The sequence below is a fragment of the Sceloporus undulatus genome, chromosome 4, assembly GCF_019175285.1.
Source record: "Sceloporus undulatus isolate JIND9_A2432 ecotype Alabama chromosome 4, SceUnd_v1.1, whole genome shotgun sequence".
Taxonomy (NCBI): domain Eukaryota; kingdom Metazoa; phylum Chordata; class Lepidosauria; order Squamata; family Phrynosomatidae; genus Sceloporus; species Sceloporus undulatus.
This window is the reverse complement of record NC_056525.1, coordinates 206293567-206318394: the sequence shown is the minus strand read 5'-3', so window position 1 is coordinate 206318394 and position 24828 is coordinate 206293567. Positions and strand designations below refer to the sequence as shown.

General features: G+C 39.1%; 1 protein-coding gene across 5 annotated transcripts in view; it reads right to left on the bottom strand.

Annotated features, from left to right (window-relative positions):
- Positions 1 to 24828, bottom strand: part of SULF1 (sulfatase 1) — a 142715-nt gene that overhangs the window by 68246 nt on the left and 49641 nt on the right. For 4 of the 5 annotated variants that reach the window (XM_042464259.1, XM_042464258.1, XM_042464261.1 and 1 more), the window contains one exon: positions 458 to 691. In XM_042464259.1, coding sequence (XP_042320193.1) covers positions 458 to 626 — 169 coding nt within the window. In that variant the 5' untranslated portion in view covers positions 627 to 691. Of the gene's footprint in view, positions 1 to 457; positions 704 to 24828 lie in introns of all 5 variants that reach the window. The other variant, XM_042464260.1, reaches the window with a different exon arrangement.

Genomic DNA, 24828 nt, shown 5'->3' with positions numbered 1-24828 from the left:
AATTAGGGAAAATTAAGGCTACTAAAGTAAATAGAAATGTGAATGCACAGAAGAGAATATACCTCCTGTGTTTCAAATGTGAAAATTATATATATAAAAATGAAGCATTATTAACAGAATTAACTGCTGCTGACAGGCAGCTTCCTGCATTTCCAAACACAACTTTCTGCACATGGTTTTAGAAAATGCTTAATTTAATCAGAGGTAGCCAACCGTTAACCTATATTAATCCTACAGTGGATCTCAGACTCAATTAAGACTTATCAAATGCAGTGAGAAAATTTATTATTTTTCTTCTGTTTCTTGGAACAAGCTTCTCAAATCTGTCAAGTAAGTATGATAATGTCCAAGGAATCAAATATGCTGGAAGATCGTTTTTGGGAAAGAGAGTGATTGAGAGTGAGAAAGAAAGAAAACTGATGGATTGAAGTTACAATGCAAGTCATAACAAACGTACCTAGCTCCACGTCTTGGTCATCTGTGAGTACCAGGATAATGTTTGGTCTAATATTTTTCCGCTCCTGCACACGTCCTCTGAACCTTGGAGATTTGACAGTAGTACTGAGGCTCTTTAGCAGTTCAGTGGCAAGCACAGTCCACACAAAGGCAATGTAATAATGATTCATTGTTATCTGTTCAATGCGGCAGTGAACCTCCTGTGGAAATGCTTCTGTTCCTTAATTTTCAAATTCTGCAAAATTACATAGATGGGGAAAGAAAAATGGAAAAAGGTCAGCTCTTAGGCACAGCATCTTCAAAAACCACATGAAGAAAAAGGAATAGTCCAAATGAAGTCAACTATAATTAAAACTCCAAGCCTAATTCACTTACACAGCAGTAAATCAAACTCAATTAAATGAGTCTTATAATTGATTAAATACATCTAGGAACAGCACAGAAAGTTGCTCTTGGACCTGCTTTTTCAAAATGAAATTGGTATTCTTTTACTACAATTCTCCCACATTTTTAGTCCAGCACTTGCTGAACTATTTTAGTTTTTTGGTTTAACTGATTTCAACACGCACTATAATTTTGTTTACAGTTGATTTTAAGTTAAACATAATACATACATACATGTTGCATTTGAGAAAGTTACTAATCCACTCACTAAAAGTATTTGAACAGCATTGTCTCAAACTGTCTACTCAAAAGTAAGTTCCACTGATTTCACTCATTCTTACTACCATTTAAGTGGGCATATAATTGCAACTCAAAACAACTTTCGAAGTTACGCACATATTTAACTGCTTAATTCTCTGTTGAAAGAGTAAGTCTCTCGTGTAGCACATTGAACAACCCTTCCTAATAGCAATGAAAGGGAGAAGTCAGTTAAATTTCCTTCTGCTAATATAAACTTGCAAAGAAAACCTCATGATAGGTTTGCCTTAGGGTCGCCATAAGTCAGAAACAAATTGAAGGCACACAACAACAATATACTCAATTAAAAGGAGTGCATATTCTTGGCAACACTAAGGATTTCTTAACAAAATTAATTTGCTTGTGCAGTACTATTAAAAAAATATTACATTTCTAGAAGCCTTTAAAAATAATAATTGTTCATGTTTGAATCCCAGGGCACACAAAACAGTAGGGCTATATTAGATAAACTCACCAGCACTTATAAGGCCAAGAGAAAGGCATGGCTGTGTTGGTTGTAATCTGCACCGTAACTGTATTTGATGCTACTCTGCTTCTATTTTGCAAGTTAACAGACAGCTCACATTAAGTGACAGTTAAGGGAATCTTACCTAGTTCTATGAAAGGCCAGACATTGATATCTCTCATCAATCAGCAGTGGGACTGAGCACATCATCTATAATGCACAGGGAACCTTATTATCCATTTCCAGATTTGGCTCACTGAGCTTACCGGAACCACTTCTGCAGCAACTGTCAGTCAAACAGCCTTGCTATTATAAGCCCCAATTCAACCTCAGGAGGGGTCTCCTGTCACCAGAACAGACCTAAAACCCACAACACTAAATGATTGATTGTCCTGGTGACTAAAAAGGTTAGTCTTTCCTTTCTCATTCTCTGGCCTGTTGACAGAAATTCTACCACGAGGATAAAAAGAATGCGATAGCACTAACTTAATTTGGGGCTTAATTGGTTATAACCTAAAACAACAGCAAGAAATCTTGATAGCAAACAGTTTGAAGAGGCTTATTCCATGGGAAAAAGGCTGCCTAGAAAATGGGTGACACCAGCAATAATGATAATGGGACATCAACTCATCAGGCTGTCAGTACTCCCACACCTGAGACTTCATATTTAGACATGCAACATTAACTAGTAGGAGATAAATCAGCAGAACTAATTAAATGGAGGCATAGCATAGCAGAAAGGAAAGGGGATGGGTGGGTTGGAATGGTCCCATCACTCATTTCAAAACACAAAAAAGAGATGGGACTCCGTAGGGAGAAATCTGATACACAACATATATGTACAAGAGAGTATGTGTACTTAAAAACAGGGCTTTTCTTCTTTTTACATACATCTATTGCTTGAAGCTTCTCAACACTGCCTACAAAATCATGCACTTCACTCTCTCAGTGATATTAGCACTAGAAGAGTGTGTCCTAAAGGCATTTCAAAACAAAACCCTAAGCGCCTGTAAGCAAAGAAAGGCTGAGTCCATTGTCTAGGCACAAACATTCCAGATCTCTGATTGACATTACAGCAATCTAAAAAGCAGGATGCCGGAAAATTCAGCATTCTCAGTTAAATGCCATTGCCCTGACTACACAACATTCCAATAAGTAGACTGGAAGTTAGTAATTAGTCTGAGTTGGACTGTTTTCTTCTTCGTAAGAATGTGTTGGTTTTTTTAAAATCCATTTGCTACAACCTATATATGATAAATGATGCTGCAGAACAGGATGGCTGGCTAAATAAGTATTTTCCTGTCTGATTCAAGCACCACTTATTGCAAAAGCTAAGCAGGCATTTTCTCAGTGCTTCTCTTTAAAGACCAAACCTTAGACTTCATTCTTGTAAGCCAAAAGGAAGAGGACGTGGGAGTAAACAAGTGTAAATGTTCAGTATTTTCTGAATCAGTTTTACACTGTCTAGAATGTTTTTCCAGATAATGTTGTCACAGAAAACCAGCCATGCCAAATGCACTATGTAAACTCCAGATGTAGGATGGTTGAACAATCTCAGTGTTGGCTTGAGGAAACACTGGGCAGAAAAGCTTTTGGTGGGTCATTACTTCTATCAATGGGTCATTATTCTAGGGCATTGTGCTAAATTCAATAGTGGGTTGTCTTGGGGGGAAAAACTATTAAAAGTGTGTGAGTGATACCAAGGAGTTTGCCTGCTGGTTCACATGGGACTAGTGTTGCCTACATCTAGAAGGCTAAAAGAGTGCTTTCTCTTGGACTCATCACCATCACAGCCACAACTAGTGAAGATATGGGAAAGATCCTTCTTGGTAGCTGCTCACAAGTTAAGGAATTCCCTTTCCTGGAAAGTATGGTTGCTCCCCTCCATGCTGTCATTCTGCCAGCAGGTAAAGACCTTTTTATTTAGGGTGGTATTTGGTTTTTAATATGTTGCGGCAGATGGATCTTTTAATGGGAGATACTGTGTCCCACTTTGTTATGTTTTAAATGTATTTTTAAAAACGTTTTTAACTTGTGTTTAAAAAAACAAACTCAGGGAGGTGTATATATTTTAAATGCACACTGTCCCAATTTTGTAAGGACAGTACCAATTAATCCTATGTTGTCCTACAACCAGGATGTGTGTGGCCAAGCAAAACTAGAGCATAGCAAAGATGGATAAAGTTATTAATGAGGAAGAACACACAAGCTAAGAGACACTGCAGCAGTTTGCTTTTACTGGCAAGGTTAGATTTTCTGCCACTTCCTTTCTTCTCCTCTCTTGTCCCTCCAACTGAATTAATGGAGTGTAGATTACTCTGGTAAGCTGAACTCAAGTTTCAGCAACTGAGGGAAGCTGAGGACAAAGGGTGAAAGGCGGAAGAAGAAAGAGAAACTGAGACATTCTAAAAGCAGCTGAAAAAGTGGGATGACATAAGATTAATCAGGACAGCCTCTGCCAGATCAAGAAAATTGGAAGATACACATGTACTGCTATATTTCCTTTTCCATGGGGCAAGTCTTCCCTCCCCCAAGTGACCTTATAAAAAACCCACCATCATCTCACAGCCTGGCCTCCAGTGCCTGAAAGAAATCAAGCAAAGAACCACACCTATAAAATATAGCGCTTCACAGGGGATACAAGAACATAGTGCAGTGTTTGTGTTGGCTACTTCACCTTAGTCTACAAATGTCCTCAGAGACACTGCAATTTGTCTTTGAGAAATAGTCAAAAGCAGGAAAAATTAAAGAGGCCTTGTTCTTCACACATGGTAAGTGAACGTAAGATATTGTGCAGTGTCCAAGAATCAAGAAGAGACTACAAGTTGCCTTTCTTTCCAAAGGTATATGAAAACATATTGAGTGCAACTGAAAAATATGCTACGTGGAAAAATATATAAATGCTTTTTTGTACAGCCATGTATGTAATCATCAGATTCCCTAGATGGAAGGAATGAGAGCAAATGTATTTTGAAGTATTGCACTAACCTCTACCCCTTTCCCCACAAACAAACAGATCCTAAAGAAATCAGTTGTGCAATAGGTCCTAGTGATTTTAACAAACTGACTTACACTTGCATGGATTCTATAAAACTGCAAACCAAATGGATCCTTTCTTTCTCCCACAGAAAACCTATATTCACAGCTCAGCCTACTTGACATCCTATGATGTTATAGCAGTGGTACTCAAACTTTTTACCCTTCGGACCCCCCTTTACATCTACATGCAGATATTACACTTTCCTTGGCACAGTGTATGAATATTTTTGTTGTTGTTGTTTAGTGTGCATATTTTCATTTGGACATTCATGTATATTCATATTTTAACATTTTATAAGGAAATAATATTCAAATTAGAACAGTTTAAGTCACTTCAATATTCAACTCAACACATGTTTAAATTTTACACGTTAAAAAGTTTGAGAAGAGGCGTAGGAGGATGAGGAGGGATGAGAGCCTCCAAATCTCATACCCCCCCCCTTGAGCAATCACCCCCCAGGGGTCCCACACCATTGTTTGAGAACCAGTGTGTTACAGTATGCCCAAACATTCTGGTCTCTTTAAAAGAGCACATGTAAGAGCTTAAACATAACTCAATGGCTGCAAATGGATATTAGGATAAACCAGAATTGCTGAAAATGTTGGATTATTGCCTATGAGCAGCATCACTGTAATATTACTTCTGCTTGGTTCCTCCCTGCTTCAGAGTTTCTATATCAACACAGTTTGACTGACCCAATTTGTCATGGACAGTCCTGATTAATCCCTTGTTATCCTACCTCTTCCACTGCTTTAAAATCTCTCTGTTTCTCCCTTTCCCTCCCACTTTATCTCTTTGTCTTCTGTTCACTGCAGTTGCTGCAAACCAAGTTCAATGTTTGCACTCAATTAAATCAGCAGAAGGGAGAAGAGAAGATGTGGGAAACATGCCCTTTTCAGTAGGCCCAGCCAAAAGCAAACTGCTGTAGCCTTGCCTAGATTGTGTGTTCTTCTTCATCAATAACTTTTGCCATCTTGACCACTGTCTAATGTTGCTCATCTCTTGGCTTTCATTTGTAAACTATTGGAGGATATATACATCAGTGGAGATGTAAAAGCTACATCTGAATCTGGATCCTGATGTGTCACAAGCAGAGACGACTGGGCATCATGCCTGAATGTTCTGCTTATAAAAGATAACCCAGCATGACAGCCCCAAAAATTATTACCAAAACAATCACAAAGGAATACAAACAGAAAAGGAGGAGAAGAAACAAAACAAAACAAAAGTAAAAAAAAATATGATTCCTAGTAATCGTGGGTTACTATTAAGTCTAAACACCCACCTAAGCACAAAGTTAGGCATAAATTAGCTGTGCTGAACAGTGCAGGCTGACTTTGATGACTTGAATAGGGATGCACTTGCTTTGAAAGATGCCTTTGAAAGCCTTTGCTTTCCAAGCTGCCAAAAACATTTGGCGTGAGGGGGGGGGGGGGGGGGGGGGGGGGGCACAGAGAGAAATAGCAGAACCATTGACAATTGCAACACTTCTGAAGTCCAAACTGGACATGACATTAGTTGGAAAAGTTATTGGTTTTTTTTACCGCTTCCAAGATGTCCCAGCCAACCTGGTCACAATATAGTGGTGGCTGGCTGGGGAATTCTATGAACTGCAGAATAAGTTTCCCAAGCTCTGGTTAGTTGTGTGTAAGCAGTTAGTGTGATGAGTTTCAAGATGCAGTTGGATCATTTTTGGTTGTCTATGCAACTCAATGTGTCTGGACACTTTCCTTGCTCCAAAATGGATGTTCACAGCATGTTTTCTTTTTAAAATCCACATTTAACAAATATTGCCTAAATGCCTGGAAAAGTTTTGTTATTAGCTGCCCTTGAGTTGACCTTGACTCATAGTGACCCTGTGGATGAGACATCTCCAAGTCCCCCCATCATCCACTGCTCTGCTTAGGTCCTGTAGATTTAGGCCCATGACTCCCCTGGTTGAGTCTAACCATGTGGCGTGTAATCTTCTTCTCTTTCTGCTTTACCTTTCCAAGCATTATTGTCTTTTGCAATTATTCATGCCTCCTCATGATGTGGCCAAAGCATGACAGCCTCAATTTGAACATCTTGGCTTCCAGGGAGAGTTCAGGCTTGATCTGATCAAGGAACCATTTGTCTATCTTATTGGTTGTCCATGGGTATTCTCAGCACTCTTCTCCAGCACCACATCACAAATGAATTGATTTTCTTTTTATCAGCTTTCTTCTCTGTCCAGCTTTCACATCTGTATATGGTGATGGGAATGCAATGGACTGGATGATTCGAACTTTACTGCTCATTTGTTTATCTTTTCACTTTAAGAGCTTGTCTAGTGCTTTCATAGCTGCCCTTCCCATTCCTAATTTTCTTTAGAATTCCTGGTTGGAGGAAGGAGATTTTTGGAAGACGAACATAGAAGGCAGATGGAGGGTGTTAGAATAAGTCGTTATGGTAGCTAATTCAATAATTTTATAGGTTGTAAGAATGTGTATGTAAATGTTGTACGATAGGGCTTATAAATGGTGTATGTGTTGTTTGATTGATTTGTGTTGTTATACTTGTATATTTTTTAATAATAAAATTAATAAAAATTATTTTTAAAAATCCTGGCTGCAGTCTCCGTTCTAATCAATGTTTGATCCAAGGTATCTTTAACTAATTCAATTTCATCATTGTCTAGGTTGAATTTATATAGATCTTCTGTGATTATAATTCTTATTATTATTATCATTATTTATGTTCAGCAACAAGCCTGCCTTTACATTTTCTTCCTTGACTTCTTTAGTAATTGTTCCAACTCCATGATGTTTTCAGCTAGTAGTACGGTGTCATCCACATATCTTAGATTGTTGATATTCCTTTCTCTTATCTTTTATTCTTCCTTCTACGTCTAACCTGCTCTTTGCATGATATTTCTGCATACAGGCTGAAAGTAGGCTTTTGAATATTTGCCTCTCCTGGACCTATCAGAAGTACAAGAGCATGTGAGGAAAAAAGATGGTAAAGAGGTGACGAAGAAAAGCACTGCCAGGAAGCATATTATTATTATTATTATTATTATTTTTTATTATTATTTTATTATTATATATTATTATTTTAATATAGCGCTGTAGATTTGCACAGCACTGTACATAAAAACAATAAATATATGGTAAACTGCCTTATTGCCTCCAATCTTACGAAAATAACTAATAGGAATTTATAAAATACATAGCAATACAGGAAATGGTTCAATAAAACAGGCAACAAAAAAGAATATCAAATAGCAAATGATAATCACGCCATGCCTACAATGCATACAAAACCCCTTGAGTGTGAAGGAACACATGAATTCACAATTCACAGGGGACCCATGGCCTGCTTTATATACAAAGAATCTCAGTAATACTCACTTTCCAGTCTATAATACAGTGGACGCTTGTTATACACTGGGGTTTGGTTCCAAGATCCCCCATGGATAACAAAATCCGTGGATGCTCAAGTCCCATTAAATATAATGACATAGAAAAATGGTGTCCCTCATAAAAAATTGGGAAATCAAGGTTTGATATTTGAAATTTATACATTTTAAACACATTTTAAAATCATGGATGCTTGAATCTGTGTACAAAAATCTATGTATAACTTTGAAAGGACTGGAATTTAGAGAGAAAATATAACAGGATGATCCATCATATGATTTACAAAATGAGTAAATAATCTGCATCATAAGTAAATATTTGAGGGAGTAGAATATGGCAACCCTGTCATAAAGACACAGTTCAAGGAGTCTGTCTCAACTACAAGATCTCTGAGGTACACTTACTCAGAAATTGGGCTGAAGGAAAGGTCCAGAGTAACACATGCATTCATTTTACATTTGCACATGCCTCCCAAAGAAGCCCATTTCAGTTTACAGAAACATGACCATCATCTGGATGTCATTCATCTCAGGAACACAAAACCAGACCAAAGCCATGCCAGATACAGAACAGTCTTCAAATAAACATCCCTGGATTGTAACCCTTTTTGTGACTTCCATATCTGAATCAAGATTAAAATAAAGAACTCATTGTTGCTGTTGTTGTCTTGTTACTACAATTGTTGATGGCCCAGGCTTCCTTAAATTTGTACTTCCAGATGGCAGAACAGAAGTCAAAGTGTTTCACTTATCAAGTCTTGCTTTCATAACTTGGAATGTACAGTATTATTGAGATTTAATCCAGTCTTTCCCCCATATTAAAATCTCATCTGAATCTAGAGCTGATTATAACAGTATTCATGGCTACAGTCCCATGCAACTGCTCTGCAAAAAGAAATACTGTATCCATTTTATTTAAGCCAATATTCAGAAAATTTTACATGTTTCCTCATACATATTTACTAACTTTGCTGTTGTTATTTTAAGCTGCCTTCAAGTCAACCTTGACTCACAGTGACCCTGTGAATGAGACATATCCAATCCTCCCCCATCCTCTACCTCTCTGCTCAGGACCTGCAGGCTCAGGTCCATGATCTCCCTTTGGCATGTGGTCTTCGGATTCTACTGCCCTCTACCTTCCAGAGCATCATTGTCTTTTCTACAGAGCTGTGCCTTCTCATGATGTGGCTGAAGTACGAAAGCCACAATTACTCGAGTATTAGGTTTAAAGTTTTTAAACAGACCATCTGAAGGACAAAAAGGAGTCCTGAAGCTTTATCAGGACTATGACACCATTCTAAGAATATCATTCTAAGGAAAGCCTCCTTGGAAGATTTTAAGGCACAACGAGACAAGATGTGAAGTGGCCAGCATCCAAATGCCTGGGATCCAGACAACTGAGGGCTTTGAGTGGGAATTGGGCTTGAAAACTAATTTGAAACAGTTTAGCTGCTGAATCCTAGATCAGCTGCAGTTTTCAAGCACTTTTCAGATATCAATTATTCAGACTTAGCAAATTGCAACAATCAAATGTGGAGTTACTTGGGATATGTATTTTAACCAGAGTGATCAGATATCATAATCACAAATGAGTCACTGCAAAATGTAAGACATTCAAGAAAAATGTAGGACATTACAAAATAAAAGCTAATGATAATAATATAAATGTAAAATCATGCTTTTTAGTCATGCTCAAAATGGAGGACAATTTGAAATTCCTCCTAGACAGACAATTGAAATATAGGACATGTCCTGGAAAAGGAGGACCTCTGGTCACCTTGATCTTAATTGGCAACCAAGGAAGCTCTATCTGGTGTATCAAGCAAAGCTGGAAATAAGGCATTTGTATGTTAGCCAAAGAAACGTCAGAGATAGGTGTGGATGAAACATCAGGGACAGGTGTGGATTCCAAAGAGATGCACACTCAGTAATTATAGCACAAACAAAACAAACAAACAAGCTTCATTTATATACCGCTTCATACCACCTAAGCAGTGTCTAAGCGGTTTACAACTGTAAGCTAATTTGCCCCCAACAATCTGGGTACTCATTTTAGTGACCCCGGAAGGATGCAAGCCTGAGTCAAGCTTGAACCCTTTTGCTGGTCTTGAACTCGCAACCTTGTGGTTTTGAGTGAGTGGCTGCAGTACAGGCATTTAACCACTGTGCCACCAGGGCCCCTGTGATTCATATAGCACTTCTGTGATTCATTTCTAGCTCCCATGGCAACATTCTCTAGAGCAGCAGTTCCCAACCTTTGCTGGGCCGCGACCCCCTTGTGGCTGGAAGTCCTGTCCCAGCAGTCTTTGTGGCCGGAAGCCCCACCCCTTCCTGGCCTCCCAACCAATCAGGGAGTCCACTGGCCAGAAAAAGGGGTGGGACTGCCACCGCTGCCCCCTCCTCCAATCAGCCAGGCCTCCTCTGGCTTGCCGCTGTCATTGCCGCCATCATGCAGGGCTTCCGCCACTGCCACAATGGCAATGGTGGTGGCAGTGGCAGCCCCGCCCAGTGGCAGCAGCCACGTGGGGGAGGAGGAGAAGGGGAGGAGGTGGCGGCGGCAGAAGCAGCCCTGCACAATAGTGGTAGTGGCCATGAGAAGGAGGCAGCAGCCCAACCCTGCGTGATGGCGGCGGCCGCGTGAAGGAGAAAGAGGAGGGGAAGAAAGTGGCAGCCCCAGCCCCGCACAATAGCGGCAGCCTCGTGAAAGGAGGAGGGGGTGAGGAGGAGGCAGCAGCAGCCCCAGCCCTGTGTGATGGCAGCGGTGGCAGCAGTCACTTGGAGGAGGAGGAGGTGGTGGCGGCAGCAGGGCAGAGGAGGCGGTGGCAGGCCAGAGGAAGCCTGGCCGCTTGGAGGAGGAGCGGCGTATCCCAATCTGGTGACCCCTCTAGAAAGGGTTGATTGACCCCCAATGGGGTCACGACCACCAGGTTGGTAAACCCTGCTCTAGAGAGATTTTTTAAAGCAGCGGAGAAAGTGGAACAGCAGATTAACCAGGGTTGTCCTTGTTCATACAATTTGGGTTGAAGCTATGAGACTGGAAAAGAAAAGGGGGCTAAACTGTTGGCAACTGTTCTCAAGCTGACTTGTGTGTGTGTGTGTGTGTGTGTGTGTGTGTAGGTGAGAAAAGCATATTCTGGTTTTGTGCTATGTTGATAAGGATTTTAAAAATCTTAATAGAGTTATAGTGCAGTACAGTGGTAAAATATAATGGCTCTATTCCAGGGGTGAGCAACTATGGAAGGTCAGAGGAATGTGTTAGCCCCTAGGACACTTTGGGACAGTGTACATCCCACTGCAAACCCCATTTTTGCACCCCAAATGCCCCTTTGGGACCATGTGCAGCAATGGTCCTCTTGGTCCATTTTAGGCCTGGGAGAGGCCTTTTTTTCCAAACAGAAGTATTCAAAGTCACTTTTGGTTTACTTCTGTTTTTTAAAAAAATCATTTTCTAGACCAAAAAATGATGCAGGGGAGGGTCCAGAATGTGTTGAAAATACATGCCATCCCTTGCAGCCACTTTTGGAAAAGTGTTTTTGTGGTGGGAATACTTACATTTCTTTAAACCTGGGAGAGGCCTAAGGCTCACAAAACAGCCCTGGGGGTCACATGTAGCCTACGGGCTGCACTTTGCCCACCCCATTCTATACCTGTTTGTTTCCCAGGGAATGATTAACCCACCCACCCCAGAGGACTGAGGAACTAGAAAAACTGGAAGAGAAACAGAAAACTATGTGAAGATTTGCAACATATCTGGAAATATATCTGGGCAGGGGAATGAGTGGATTGGACCCACCCATAGCTAACTTCACAGCTCACGTCATAAACAAGATGCCCAGAAATAAAATGAAATGAACTATCTTTCTTTGAAGCTTTTTAAAGGGAAGAAGCTCTTTGAGATGTGAAACTGAATAGTACAGTATAAATCAGAATATCATCAGTCTGGATGAGCCCAAAGCAGAGCATAACTGACACATTAGTGACAGCAATGTCCAAAAGTATTACAATCTAGTCATCTAATTTTGACCTTCTTCATTTGAAAGCAACCATTTCAGCTATGATAAAAAATAACCTGCTAATTATTTTATGGCTATCAAGATCTTTCATCACTTCTGCAGTTTCTACCTACTGATTACTACTGAGGTCATCAGGCTAGGATAACAAGTCATGCATCCAGAGTTAAGTGAAAGAAAAAGATTACAAGTATTTCTTGTGTTTGCCTTTGACACATCATTAAATTTGAGTAGTTCAGTTCTATTATGATAATAGCTAACAAGAATTGTAGAGATTTGCCTTAAGATATGGGAAGGCAATTTAATAAAAACAAAGCTCTCATTCTATGAGTAATTTGCTTTTCCATCAGTATAAAAAAAGATTTAGCTAATCAACAAAATCATTAGTTGTGTAGATCCAATTTCCAGTAAATTATTGTGGTGATTAAGGTCTCTAGTGTGAAAACCACAGTACCTTACATGTACAGAATCTTCAGAGGTGGCAGTCTGAGCAGAGCTAGTTTCCCCAAATATATCATTTCTACACATTTTCATTAGAATGCATTGTGAAGACAAATACCCACCCTGTTTGAACAGATGCGCTGTTTAAAGAGTTTGGCCAACTCACAAAATTAACCACTATGCAAGTGGAAGGTCACATAATAAAAAGTCACACAAGGTTTGCTGCTGCTTAATGTTGGTTAAATAAAATTAAAATGTAAAGTGACTTTTCTTTTGGGAACATATGGCTTTTGGAAATCAACTATATCAGGAATAAAACATACATATTTTCAGAATTTTATTGGAGGAAATAATACTTTTCAAAAACTGCACTTACATTGCATCCTTGGAAAATAAGTGTAACAATCCCCTTTTCAGCAAATCAGAAATAGTCAGAGCAAAACAGCGGTACATTTCCCTATGGGATATAAAGCCTCTCACCATGGAAAATACATTTACAGTGCTGCAAATCAAGAAACAGCAGGATCTACTGCCTCCTCTTAAAGGTTAATCCATTAATCTTAGTTGTAAAGCATTGGATTTATACCGAGTACAAAGAATGTAGTTAAATATCTAGGCCTAGCATTTATCTGTCTGATCTACAATGTATTTACCAGTCAATCAGAATTATTTGCTCACCTCTCAACATAATCTGTCTGCAATTATGACATTTTAACGCATGCCTAGGGATAAATTAATGTACTCACCAACTATAATTTAGTTAAACCTTAACTGCAGGAGCAGGAATTTGTAGTCTTGTAATAAGTATCCTATAATTTCCATAAACAACTACAAACAATAGATTGCTACATAAACTCTTCTAAAAACAAACATTTCTGCATGAACACAAATACCCAATACACATGCTTTAAGCATGCTAATACCAGTATGCATGTTAATTAACATATTAAATAACTGCTTTATTGTTGCTGTTCTGTCCATATATTCATCTCTCACTGTTTCCTGAGAAATATTCCCAAAAGTAATTTGCTTATGTACTCAAATATGGAGACAAGAGCAGAAGGAGAAAGTGGATTAAGATTGTCCCATGAACTTTTGAACAACAACTAGAAGAAAATGTCTCTGTGCACTCTACAATGTATGCAAAATTTCATTAAAGTAGGGTCACAAAATGTGTGGCAATCCAAATGTTGTTGGACTGTAATTCCCATAACCCCTTGCCAGTGGCTAGGATTGATGGGAGCTGGAATTAGCACCATCTGGAAGGCCACACATTATCCACTTTTGCATCACAGTATAAGAAATGCCGAATAAGAAACATATACATGGGCACGTATGAAATTCATCCTCAAGGCCATAAGGAAGCCTTTAGAATGTACTTGCCCAAAAGGACCATCTCCTTTAAATTTTGGTACATCTTCCAAATGAAAGATTACTAAGATAAAAAATGGAACATTTCTACTTTAGCGAGTGCAACAGGGAGCCTGCTAACAGAAACTCAACTTGCAGAGGTCCAACAGGTTAGCTATACCACATTTAAAAATCTTTCTTTATAGATCTTGTTTTCCACAGTGCTGACAATCTCTGTTGCCTCTCCACAAACTTTACCAAACTTACCAAGCAATCAGTTTCTGAGAATAATGGGAGCTGTTGTCTTGCACATCTATTTGATTTGATTTGATTTCTATGTCTCCTTTCTCCCAGAAAGGGATCCAAGGTGGCTCACACATAAAAATTCTATCCAACATATTACAATAAAACTATTAAACACATCAGCTAAAAATATAAAATTACAAACATTAAAAACACAATAAAACCACAATACCTACCAAATAACAACACCCCATATAAAAGCCATCCCATAATTACACATTACAAAGTCTGCCTGAATCTAGAAACCAACCAACTGGAGAAGGTTGCCTATATCTGTACCCACCACTGCTAAATTTTTCAAGATGAAGCCAATGATGATGGTAATAGTTAATTAGTGGTCTACATCCAACATGATGTTACAGGAACAAAAAACTCCTCCACTGTGATTGTGCTGAATTTCCTCACTACTCAAATGGTAGTGCAAGATAGAGTATACACATGTGATCTCTTGTACAACTCTGCACTACCAATGCACTAATTCTTTAAATTCTAGATGGATGTAACTGTTGGATACAAGCTAATGTACTACAGTACTAGCCAGAGATTTATTTATTTATCCATTTTTAAAAGAAAGCTTTAAAGTGTGGTTGAAATATTTAATCTTTCAGAAAATTTGAAGTTATGAAATATACCATTTCCAGCCTTCACAGCTGAAACCACAATGAAAGCCAAACCTGAGTTGAGTCTTATTTCTGTATGGGAGCAAAGAAATATTCAGAAGGGTGGGTAAAGAATGTGCCTCACTGCCAGTTAGCTATGGGCCTAATCAAAAGTTAACATGTATCAAGCTTTAGGTTTATATTAACCATATGTGACATGAAACAATCGAAGAGAACCGTATATATATTTCAGCAAAAAAGAGCTTTTACAAACAGTACTGGCGTGAGCTTTTTAACACACTCTTTCCTAACTTTGTTTTTTCACTGTCTAATTTGCTTTGTTTCAAAGCTTCATATTTCAACTCACTAAGAATTGCACTTGTCACACAAAAGGATGTTGATATAATTAAGCCAGATGATGTGCTCCACAAGTAAAATCAGCCATTCATGAAAGCTGGTCACCAGAGGCCATTTCAAACAATGCATATTTCAGGGTAATCTAAAGTAATCCCTTCTCTCTGCTGATTTGGTTTCCAGGCAGTCTTAAGAACATGTGTGCAGAAAACAGGAGGCTTATTAAAACCTGATGTTATATTGAAGATTATAAGACATTGGGCTCGTGATTGAATTCAGTGTCCATTATCCTTCAAAGTAAAAAAAAAAGAAAGAAGAACGAAGAAAAAGGTACAGATATGCTTATTAAAAAAGAGGTGTCATGATACACCCAATAAACTCCTGCTGACCATTAGGAAAAAGTAACTGAAAATTCTGACTAGCATGTATGTGTGCATTGATCATGACCTGATTTTAGGAGCTACCAAGAAATAAGTGACAAAGTATTCTAGATCTTTTTCACTCATAAACAATTAACTTTGTGTTTAAAGAAATTTAGGCTATTTTCATGTTTTCTTTATGCACTTTTTCTGGCTCTTCCAAAGCAACTTTTAAAGTAAAACCATACCACTCCCCTTAGATTTCAGTGACACAGGAAAAGAAACCTAAAGCCAGGATAAAGGTTCAAATAAAGATGTGTGTGTGCACATAGGAAAGAAAGAGACTATGCACATTTATGCTCCCTTTGGGAGAAACCATCTTTTAAAGAACAACTGAAAGTCTAGATAAGATACATTTTATACTTTTTTTTTAAAAAAGGTAGATGCACCATTAAATGAAGATTTGTGAAAATAAATTTGTCAAACAGCTCAATTAGTACGTATGGGCAGTCTTTATTCACCCTTTCCTAATGGGAATTTATAGTACAAAGGTTCAGTATGTATCATTATATATAACATATGAACCATATCTGGGTAAACATATACATTTATTTCAACAACAAAAAGGGGCAGGAGGACTAGTAACCAAACACAAAGGTGAATGTCCCCCTCTTGACACACAGAGGTACTTTCATATTTTGCCAAGTGATTATTATTGCCCTCAAGCCTTCCTGGTTTTTTTTAGCACTTTTTGTACAGACTTCTCCATCTTGATAACTATTGGGGTTACAGGACCATCTATGGATACCAAAATTCACAGATGCTCAAGATCCTTTATATACAAAGGCATAGTAAAATGGCTTCCCTTATATAAAACAGCAAAATCAAGGTTTGCTTTTTTAGATTTGTGTGTGTGTGTGTGTGTGTGTGTGTGTGTGTGTGTGAATATTTCTGAATCATGATTGGTTGAATCTGTGAATGGAGAAACAAGGATATTTAGGGACAACTGTATTCATAAGCATCATTTTATTGCATTCATATAGAGAGGAAGCTGGACATCTTGGCAACTCTTTCACCCTAAAAGAAAATGATGAGAGGGTGGACTGGATATTGGTTCCAGAACATCTGCATCAGCACTGGCCTCCCTGTCCCAAATCTGTTGACTCAGTGAGGAAGAACTCTGAAGGGTGCTGGTAATCTCCTTTGACCTGAAGGCCTGAGGCCAGAGGTTTTGCAAGAATGCAGAGACCTTTCAAGTTCCACAAGGTTAATGCTAAATGTCAAGCAATCTAGAAGCACTTAAGAAATGGCCTCCATTCTTTTTCCCCTTTTGAAGGCAACATCCAAGTTCATATATGGATTTTATATTGTCAGAGACATATATATCTCGGACATAGATGCATTCACTCAAGGCCAGATTGAAGTGGATGGGACCCTGGAGCACTTCCAAAATTAGGATTTCCTTTCTTCAGATGTGTGAGTTATTTAATCTAGGGATAGTAACACAAAAATTAAATAAATGAATACTACTGTATATATTCATGTATAAGTCTAGAAATTTTAGTCAAAAAATTGACCCAAAAAACCTAACTCGACTTATCTATGGGTCAATATAAGTACTGTACTTTAACTCTTACTAAAAAAGGAACCATCTTCTGGCCAAAGGCAAGAGCGTAATCTGTCCTAGAAGCCCTGACCTCCCTCTATTCTCATCCATTCAGTCTTTAGTGTGAGCACATATAGTTATGCCTGCTGGAATTTTTTAAGTTCTTTGACATTGTTTTCCTTTGCTTTAGATCCTTGTTATATGCCCCTAAGTCTTACCCTCAACTTATCCACGGGCCATATCAAAATCCATTATTTTACCCCAAAACCTGCCCTCGGTTTATACATGAGGTTGACTTATAGCCGAGTATATACAGTAAATGAAAAAAATAAAACAAAACACCAAGTACACTCAAGAACCAGGCAAGTACTGTACAACAGACAAAAATCTTCCAATGGAACCTGTTTTCAGCCCCATAACTCTGATGAGACTCTAGCCTAAGTTAATCAATGAACACAGAAAATGATGACTACAGAAATATCAAGAGATTCAGGAAATACCTCAGAAAACATGCATCCCTCCCATTCAGCCACTCAGAGGTCTGGAACAAGTTCACCAATTGAATAATTGATAATCTGACCCTGGATGCAATAATACACAGAATTTTCTGAGCCTGTAATTCTGGGATGAAGTCAGTATGGGACTGGTAAGTATACAGATATTTTAAAGCATCACTTTTAAAAAAACAAGAGACAGATAATCAAGATTGGGGATGATCAGTAGAAGCAGCCCCCATTTTACTCTAGGGATACAATCCCCGCTGTGAATGTTGGGACTGGTTTTCAGCACAGAGAAAATATACCTTTAAAAGGTAAAGTGTTTGCTCACAGTCCTATTGAATTAAGGCAGGAGTGTTAATATCAGTTTAAGTCTAGACACCATACAGGAAAACCATCCCAGGACAAGATGCAGCACTCTTTTATTTCTCTTGTACACCTAGGTGAAATTCTGATAAATATATTTACATCAGTTCTATTTATAAGAGTCCATTGCACAAATCCTTATTTGGATTAATTTATATATATAAGAAAGTGTTTTTAAAATAGAGGTCACTCAAATCGGAAGACATTTGTGTAGCTGCATAAAACAGGGAACAGAGTACTAATTGTCTTATCTTTAAATGGTCATTTTTAAATTTGAGGGGCATCCTTATATGGCTAAACCAATAAAGGAAGTAACCACAAGTCACTTACAGAAAACAGATGCTTCAATATCCTATTCCATAAAAGCTACACTCAGTAAGGAAGTTACTTTGTTTGACTGGAGGCACTCTCTAAATATATTATTAGTTTGCATTAAATGTGCTTGTAGGTGCTTTCTTGTTGTTATTCACAGAAAGCCCCCAAAGAGAACCTCACTTCAGAATATTTCATTAGGCTCCAAAACAATTTCCCAATTTTCTGTACTCCTATATATTATTCCACAGTCAGCACAAATGACACCCTTATAATTTGATTGGACATACGAGTCTATCAAACACTAGGAGGAAGCTCATAGTGACCTGTCATTGACCTGCTATAACAAGAATGCTGTTCAGTACCAGAAGAAATAGCAACATTCCAGAATTTGCATAGCAGTATAATCATACTAGGTGGAAAAAACCCAGCAAGTTCTTCATTTAAAATCCCCGATAGTTACAGCTGGTAAATACAGTGTGCCAACGTCATACGCGGAAGTAATGTGCACGAGCCCCATTATTTTCAATGGGGCTCGAGCATACATGCTATTTGCCTTATGCGGGGCGCTCTGGACTGGAACAGATCCCCCAAGTAAGGCACTGTATATGTATGTCAAAAGTTCAGCAATTCATCCTGCAGGAACTTGGGCAAAAACTCACCATTTTTATTATTATTTTACTACAAGTATTTTACTACAAGTGTTAATACAAAACACTGATACCTTTATTGAGCCAGCTCCAAAGCAGAAAATACATTTTGCATGTTTCTGAAGCTACATTGGCTTCTTCATCAAGCAAAGATGTTAAAAATCATACAGGAACAAAATGGTGACAATGTTAGAGCTGCAGGCCTGTCTGAGATGTTACTTTCTGTTGTCAGTTAAGATGGTATTGAGGAATACCATCTTAACATCATTAACCCAAAATTCAGTGTACCAAAATGTAACCACCCAAAAACATCCCAAGTGTCTACATGCACACATGCATTGACCAAATCAGATTATGAAGTAGTAAGGCACAGACCAAAGGCATTTGGATCAATCTGGGGATTCAAAGTTTCAAAATAAGACAAGTGTATGTCTCAAACACGGGCATATAAAGAAAATACCCAGGTGGTATGTTGCATAAGGGGAGGAAAGGGAGTTGGGCTTTGATCACTGACAACTCTGACATCTAGTTTTTGGCAAGAATCTCACCTAAACTCTCTTCCATAGTGCTTATGGGAAATGACTGTGTGAGATGTTACTTAGGGGCAAAGCAGATGGGCAGGAAGGAGCGGCCAGAAGCCACTCCCAGTCTGATTGCCCTGTGGCCACAGCAAAGATCCCAAGGGTGCCTCCTATCATGGTCCCAAAAGGAGTGAAAAAGATCCACTCCTTCTGAGGACAGTTTCAGGCTGCCTTAGGTGGCCCCAGGGTGGCTTCCAGAGGTGCTCTGGGTGCATGCATTGTGTAAATGCCACACCCCTGGAGCAGCCATAAGCCACCCCCATCTTCCCGTCTGTTTTGGGCCATTATTTCCTGCAGCTTTTGTTTGCCAGCTAGACTTTTAGCTGTTAATATAGCAGATCGCTAAAGGAAATAGGGCAGATTTTGAAATTAAGATGTTATTTTAGTAACTAATCACTTTTTACAGGAACAATCTGAATTGGTGTAGGGATGTAATATGCTACTTTTTAATATAATATCTGTCTTTTAGTTTTTACAGGCTGAGTAATGGCAGGGGAGGAAAGGTCGGGTGGTTGGTGATTCATGAGTCCTTTCTTTTTGGGTTCTAGTGCATCTAGCAAGGAGCCAGAACAGGGAGCAAGGGAGAGAGGGAGAGGACAGAAATAGAGAGCAAAGAAGAGGAAGAAGTCACACTAAAAAATGAGTTGCATTATGACACTTGAGTTAGCTGAAATTTTCTTTAATATCAATAGCAGGAAAGAAGGAAGATTTGGCTGTCATGGATGAAAGTTTCCAGCATGTCAAGTAATATCCCTTTTCACATGGACTCAAAAAATAAAATAAGCACACTAAAAGGACAAGGAACTCACTGCAAAAAGGGCAAGCAGAACATCACTCTGTCATGTGTGTTTTTTAAAGACTTTTATTCAATTCAGGATTGAGTAATATCTACTTTAGTACTGATCACTGAAAAATCCAAAGCTGGAATGTACATTTCTTTTCAGATTCCAGGTATCCCTGTAAAAAGGATCTTAAGGATCTAGAAATATCATTTGAGTTGCTGTCTCAGATAGCCAAGCTGGTAGCACAGCTGGGCTGGCCCTATCAGTAGGCACAGTAGGGCAGTTGTCACAGGATGAAGGCATTGGGAGCCACTAACAACTCCCACCAGCTGTTGACTTTATCATACTAGGGACAGAAGGTGCCACAATCACAGTCTAGGAAACATAAACATACGGAGTTGTGAACAATCATTATTACACAACTCTTCCAAAGTGCTATGATGCTGCTTCTGTTCCAGTTTATGTGTTCCATAGCCCCACCTCCCTGCCCTATGCCCTTACTAGCCTGCCTTTCAGTCTGTATTTCTTTTTTTTCAGTGCAGTTACACAATTATGGCAATCTATTAAGTTTAAAAAAATAAAGAAAAGCAATCAATCACACCAACTCACATCATGTGGCTGCCAGCATATCAGAACTGTTTCAGGACAAACTTATCACACATGCATCAACAGTGGAAAAGGGGTTTGCCCATCAATCAGAAGAAGCATGCCAGCAATGAATGGGCTACAGACTAGTTGCTAGACAGACATCTCTGGGGTCATTCACACTCTGTTATAAACTGATTTGCAAACCATTTTAAAAGGGGGTCGGTCATTCACACTTGGATCAGGTTTTCCCAAACCGAATTCCGGGGGCCCTGGTGCAAATCTCCCTTAACCCGGTGCTTTTGAAATTGAGGCATTTTACATGTTTTTTCAAAGGATACAGTTTTTTTAACAGCTGTAAATGGGAACTTGCTGTCGATTCAATTTGTAACACAGAAAGAGAGGGGCTAATGTGCAGGGGCAGATTATGCCCACCCCTTTGCTCTCTCCCTGCCTGCCACAGAGATGGAGGGGTTTCTCGGAACATCCCATTAGATGGTATACATTTTTTTAAAAACCTAAAATTTGACAACTTATGCACATCTGTGCTATTGCATGGCTGCAGTAGACAGTACCTTTAAATACTGGCATCATTGGTATGACAAAGTGCATATGATTTGGCTGACATTAAAAAAAACTTGCTATCAGTGGGAGTGGGAGATAGAGGTTTGAAGAGTTTGGAGTTCACTGATAGGTGGTATAGAAATGTACATGCTATTGCTATAGTAGCAAATGCTATTATTGCTGGTATTTTAGCCCACATTCTTTGTGTAATGAGGTTAAACTTAAGAGGATCTAAGCATCTTACTAATTTGGCTGTCGGGGATACTTTTTTTTATGCTCCATTACAAGCGATTGCAAAAGTAATGTGATCTATGCTATGGTATATTGCTTGCTAATTATGCACGACATTAATTTTTGCAAGTATAAACACATTGACCTCTGAAAGACTAAAATTAATACAATTAAGTTTGACTATCAGGATGCTGAATCAATGTTTCCTGTGTTGTTATTTTTTAAACTTCTTTATTCTCTCACAAAGAATTGTCACAGACAGAACTCTTTCCTCTGAAACAGTGATACCTGGTTGTCATGTGAAAGTTCCACTACCATTTTCCAGCTGTCAGGTCACTGATATTGAACAGATGCAGGCAAAGGCCAGAAGGTGCTGTCCAAAAGAAGGGCTTCCTAAAGTGGCTTTTCTGAATGAGTGTTGTTGCTGTTATGTGCTTGCAAGTCAGTTATGACTTTTGGTACCCTAAGGTGGGCTTATCATGGGGTTTCTCTGTTTATTCAGAGGTGGGTTGCCATTGCTGTCCTCTGAGGCTTAGAGAATGTAACTTGCCCAAGGTCATCCAGCAGGTTTCAATGACTTAGTGGGGATTAAAATGCTGGTCCCTCAGGCTCCTAGTCCAACATTTATTTTACAAATGATACTAAAATGCATTTTGTCCAACTTGCTTTTTGAAAGGACCTCTGACTAGGCCACACAGATCATGAGAAACAACCATTTCAAATTATATACACCACCCAGCTAAGGAAAAGGACTTAATAAACATGCATTTTACTAAACTAGGATACACTTAACAGTCCGAAAGAGATGTCTTAATAGTACCTGTTGATTTTTTTAGGGTCACAGTTTGCTATTCCAAACTCTTGGCAAATGCTAAGGCACAGACTACAACTGCTATATTTTTTCCATTTATAAAAACAAAAGTGGTGTAGTGAAGCCAGAATATCAGTGTTTTAGGAGTGAAACCCATGGTCAAAATGAAGCAGCCTCTGATTGATTCGGAGGCGTGGTGTTTAGACAACGCATGCCTCTAAAGTGACTGGAAGCTGTGCTGGAGCCATACTCCGGTCCTTAAGGCCAGAGCAAAAAGGAGCTGGAATAATCCAGCTCCTGGCAGTATGGGTCAGCCACTGCATGTATAAACCACCCTTGGGAATGGGTCATGAGTTCAGCAGGGTTCTGACCTACTTCTGGACGGAGTGGAATTGGGCTGCTCTTTCATGTCTGTCTTCTCTGGCCTCTAGTCCGTGCAGTTTCTGCAGACAGAGGAAATTCTCCCCTTCACAATGTCATTAGAAATGAAGACAGAGAAGATTTCCATACTTGCCTGAATTGCTGGTAAAACTTCAATAAAAACATCCCTCAAAGGTGAAGAAAGCGCACATTACTTTCCTGGTATGCTTCTTCAATCATCATGCAATCGTCGCTCCCTCTAGAATTCCTGAATCATCTCAAGGGGAGCAGATTTCCTATGAACGCAAAGTTTGTGTTCATAGGAAATCCGCTCCCCTGGAACGATTCAGGGACACTAAGAGGCAGCGATGACTGCATGCCTGGCTTCCACACATGCACACTTCATCCACCTTTGAGGAACGTTTGAGCGATGTTTTACCAGCGATTCAGGCAGGTATGGAAATCTTCAGAGAGAGCAGGCCTAATCTGCTACCCCTCCTCACAACTTTAGTATATGTAGAATCAATCAGGTCCGAATAAAGTTACAGATTCTACCCACCTTTGCTTGAACTTTCCAAACTCAAGGTAGTTTTGTGTGTGTTATATGGCAATTAGGCAGTTCATATCACCTTCCTCTTTCTACCAGTATTATATCTTTTTGAAATAAGAAGAGACCTCTCATACCAGTAAGATTTAGCTTGGTGCAAATTCTTATATTGCAGTAAGAAGAAACCTGATGTCCACAGCAGCCTTCTCTACTTATGAGCTCTGCTGCTAAGGCAATAAGATGGGCAGTTTGCTAGATGTGAAATTGCTTTCTTTGTCCCTGGCTGATGTTGTAAAAATAATTACAGGATTAGGAAGGAAACAATCTAGCTGTCCAGTGATTCTCAGTCTTCATGTTATGTCTTTGATGTTTAACCTCTTGCCATAATTAGGTGTCTTTCAGATAGACAATTACTCATATTCTGGCTCCAAAGAAAGTCTTTACAGAAATCCCTTATGTACCAGAATTTCATTTTTCCATAAAATTCATTTAGTTACACTAACTGTGTACTGGAGATCCTTATCTCAGATATTTAGTATCACCTGTCTGGAGATGAAACTATGCATTTTGATTGCTTGAAGCTAGAAACTGGGAAGATACAAGCTTTCCTCAACAAATACACTTATAGTTGCCATTAACTTTACCACAAAGTTTTCTTAATTTTAAAATTATTTGTAGGCATTAACTGACATGTGGTTTAAATTTTGATTGCATATTCCAAAATAGATTTACAAAACATTAGGCATTTTTGTGGCAGACTGTATTATCAATAACCAATGTCTATGTAGAATACAGCACTGAGTAGAGTCTTTTCCTGCATGCATTCCACCAGTCTCACACTCTGCCAATCCTGCAGCAGGGGACAGCCTTGTGTAAACAGTGCTACTGTAAAAAGAACGCAGCACTTTTTGGGCCAGCACAGTAACAGCACGTATAGATACCAATATAAAATGGCATGGTGATTGACATGTAACAACAGTGTAATACCACTGGTGGTACTTAAAAGGTATTTGTTCACTGAGGGCCTTTTACATTTCACAGTTATAGCACCATGTTTTTACTTCAATTGCCATGCTTGTATCCTATGGAATTCTGGGTTTTGTTGATGAAGCACTAGAGCAGAGGGTAGGCAATTTTGGAAGATTAAGGGGCCGCTTTATCCCTCTATGAGATCTTGGAGTGCTACATTCCCCCTTGCACCTGCCTTAGCAGAAATAATTTTTGCCCTCAAATGGCCTCTAGGGGTCATGGAGACATGCTTTTGGACCTTCCTTGACCCTTACAGGGTATTTTGAGGCAAAACAACTACTATGTCTTGGGTCCAGCTATTTGAAGGACCGTATCTCCATGTACGAGCCCACCAGAGTACTAAGCTCATCTGGAGAGGCTCTTCACTCTGTTCTACCACCCTTTCAGGTGTGTTTGGTGGGATCAAGAGAGAGGGCCTTCTCAGTGGCTGCTCCCAAGCTTTGGAACTCCTTTCCTAGAGAGGCCAGGA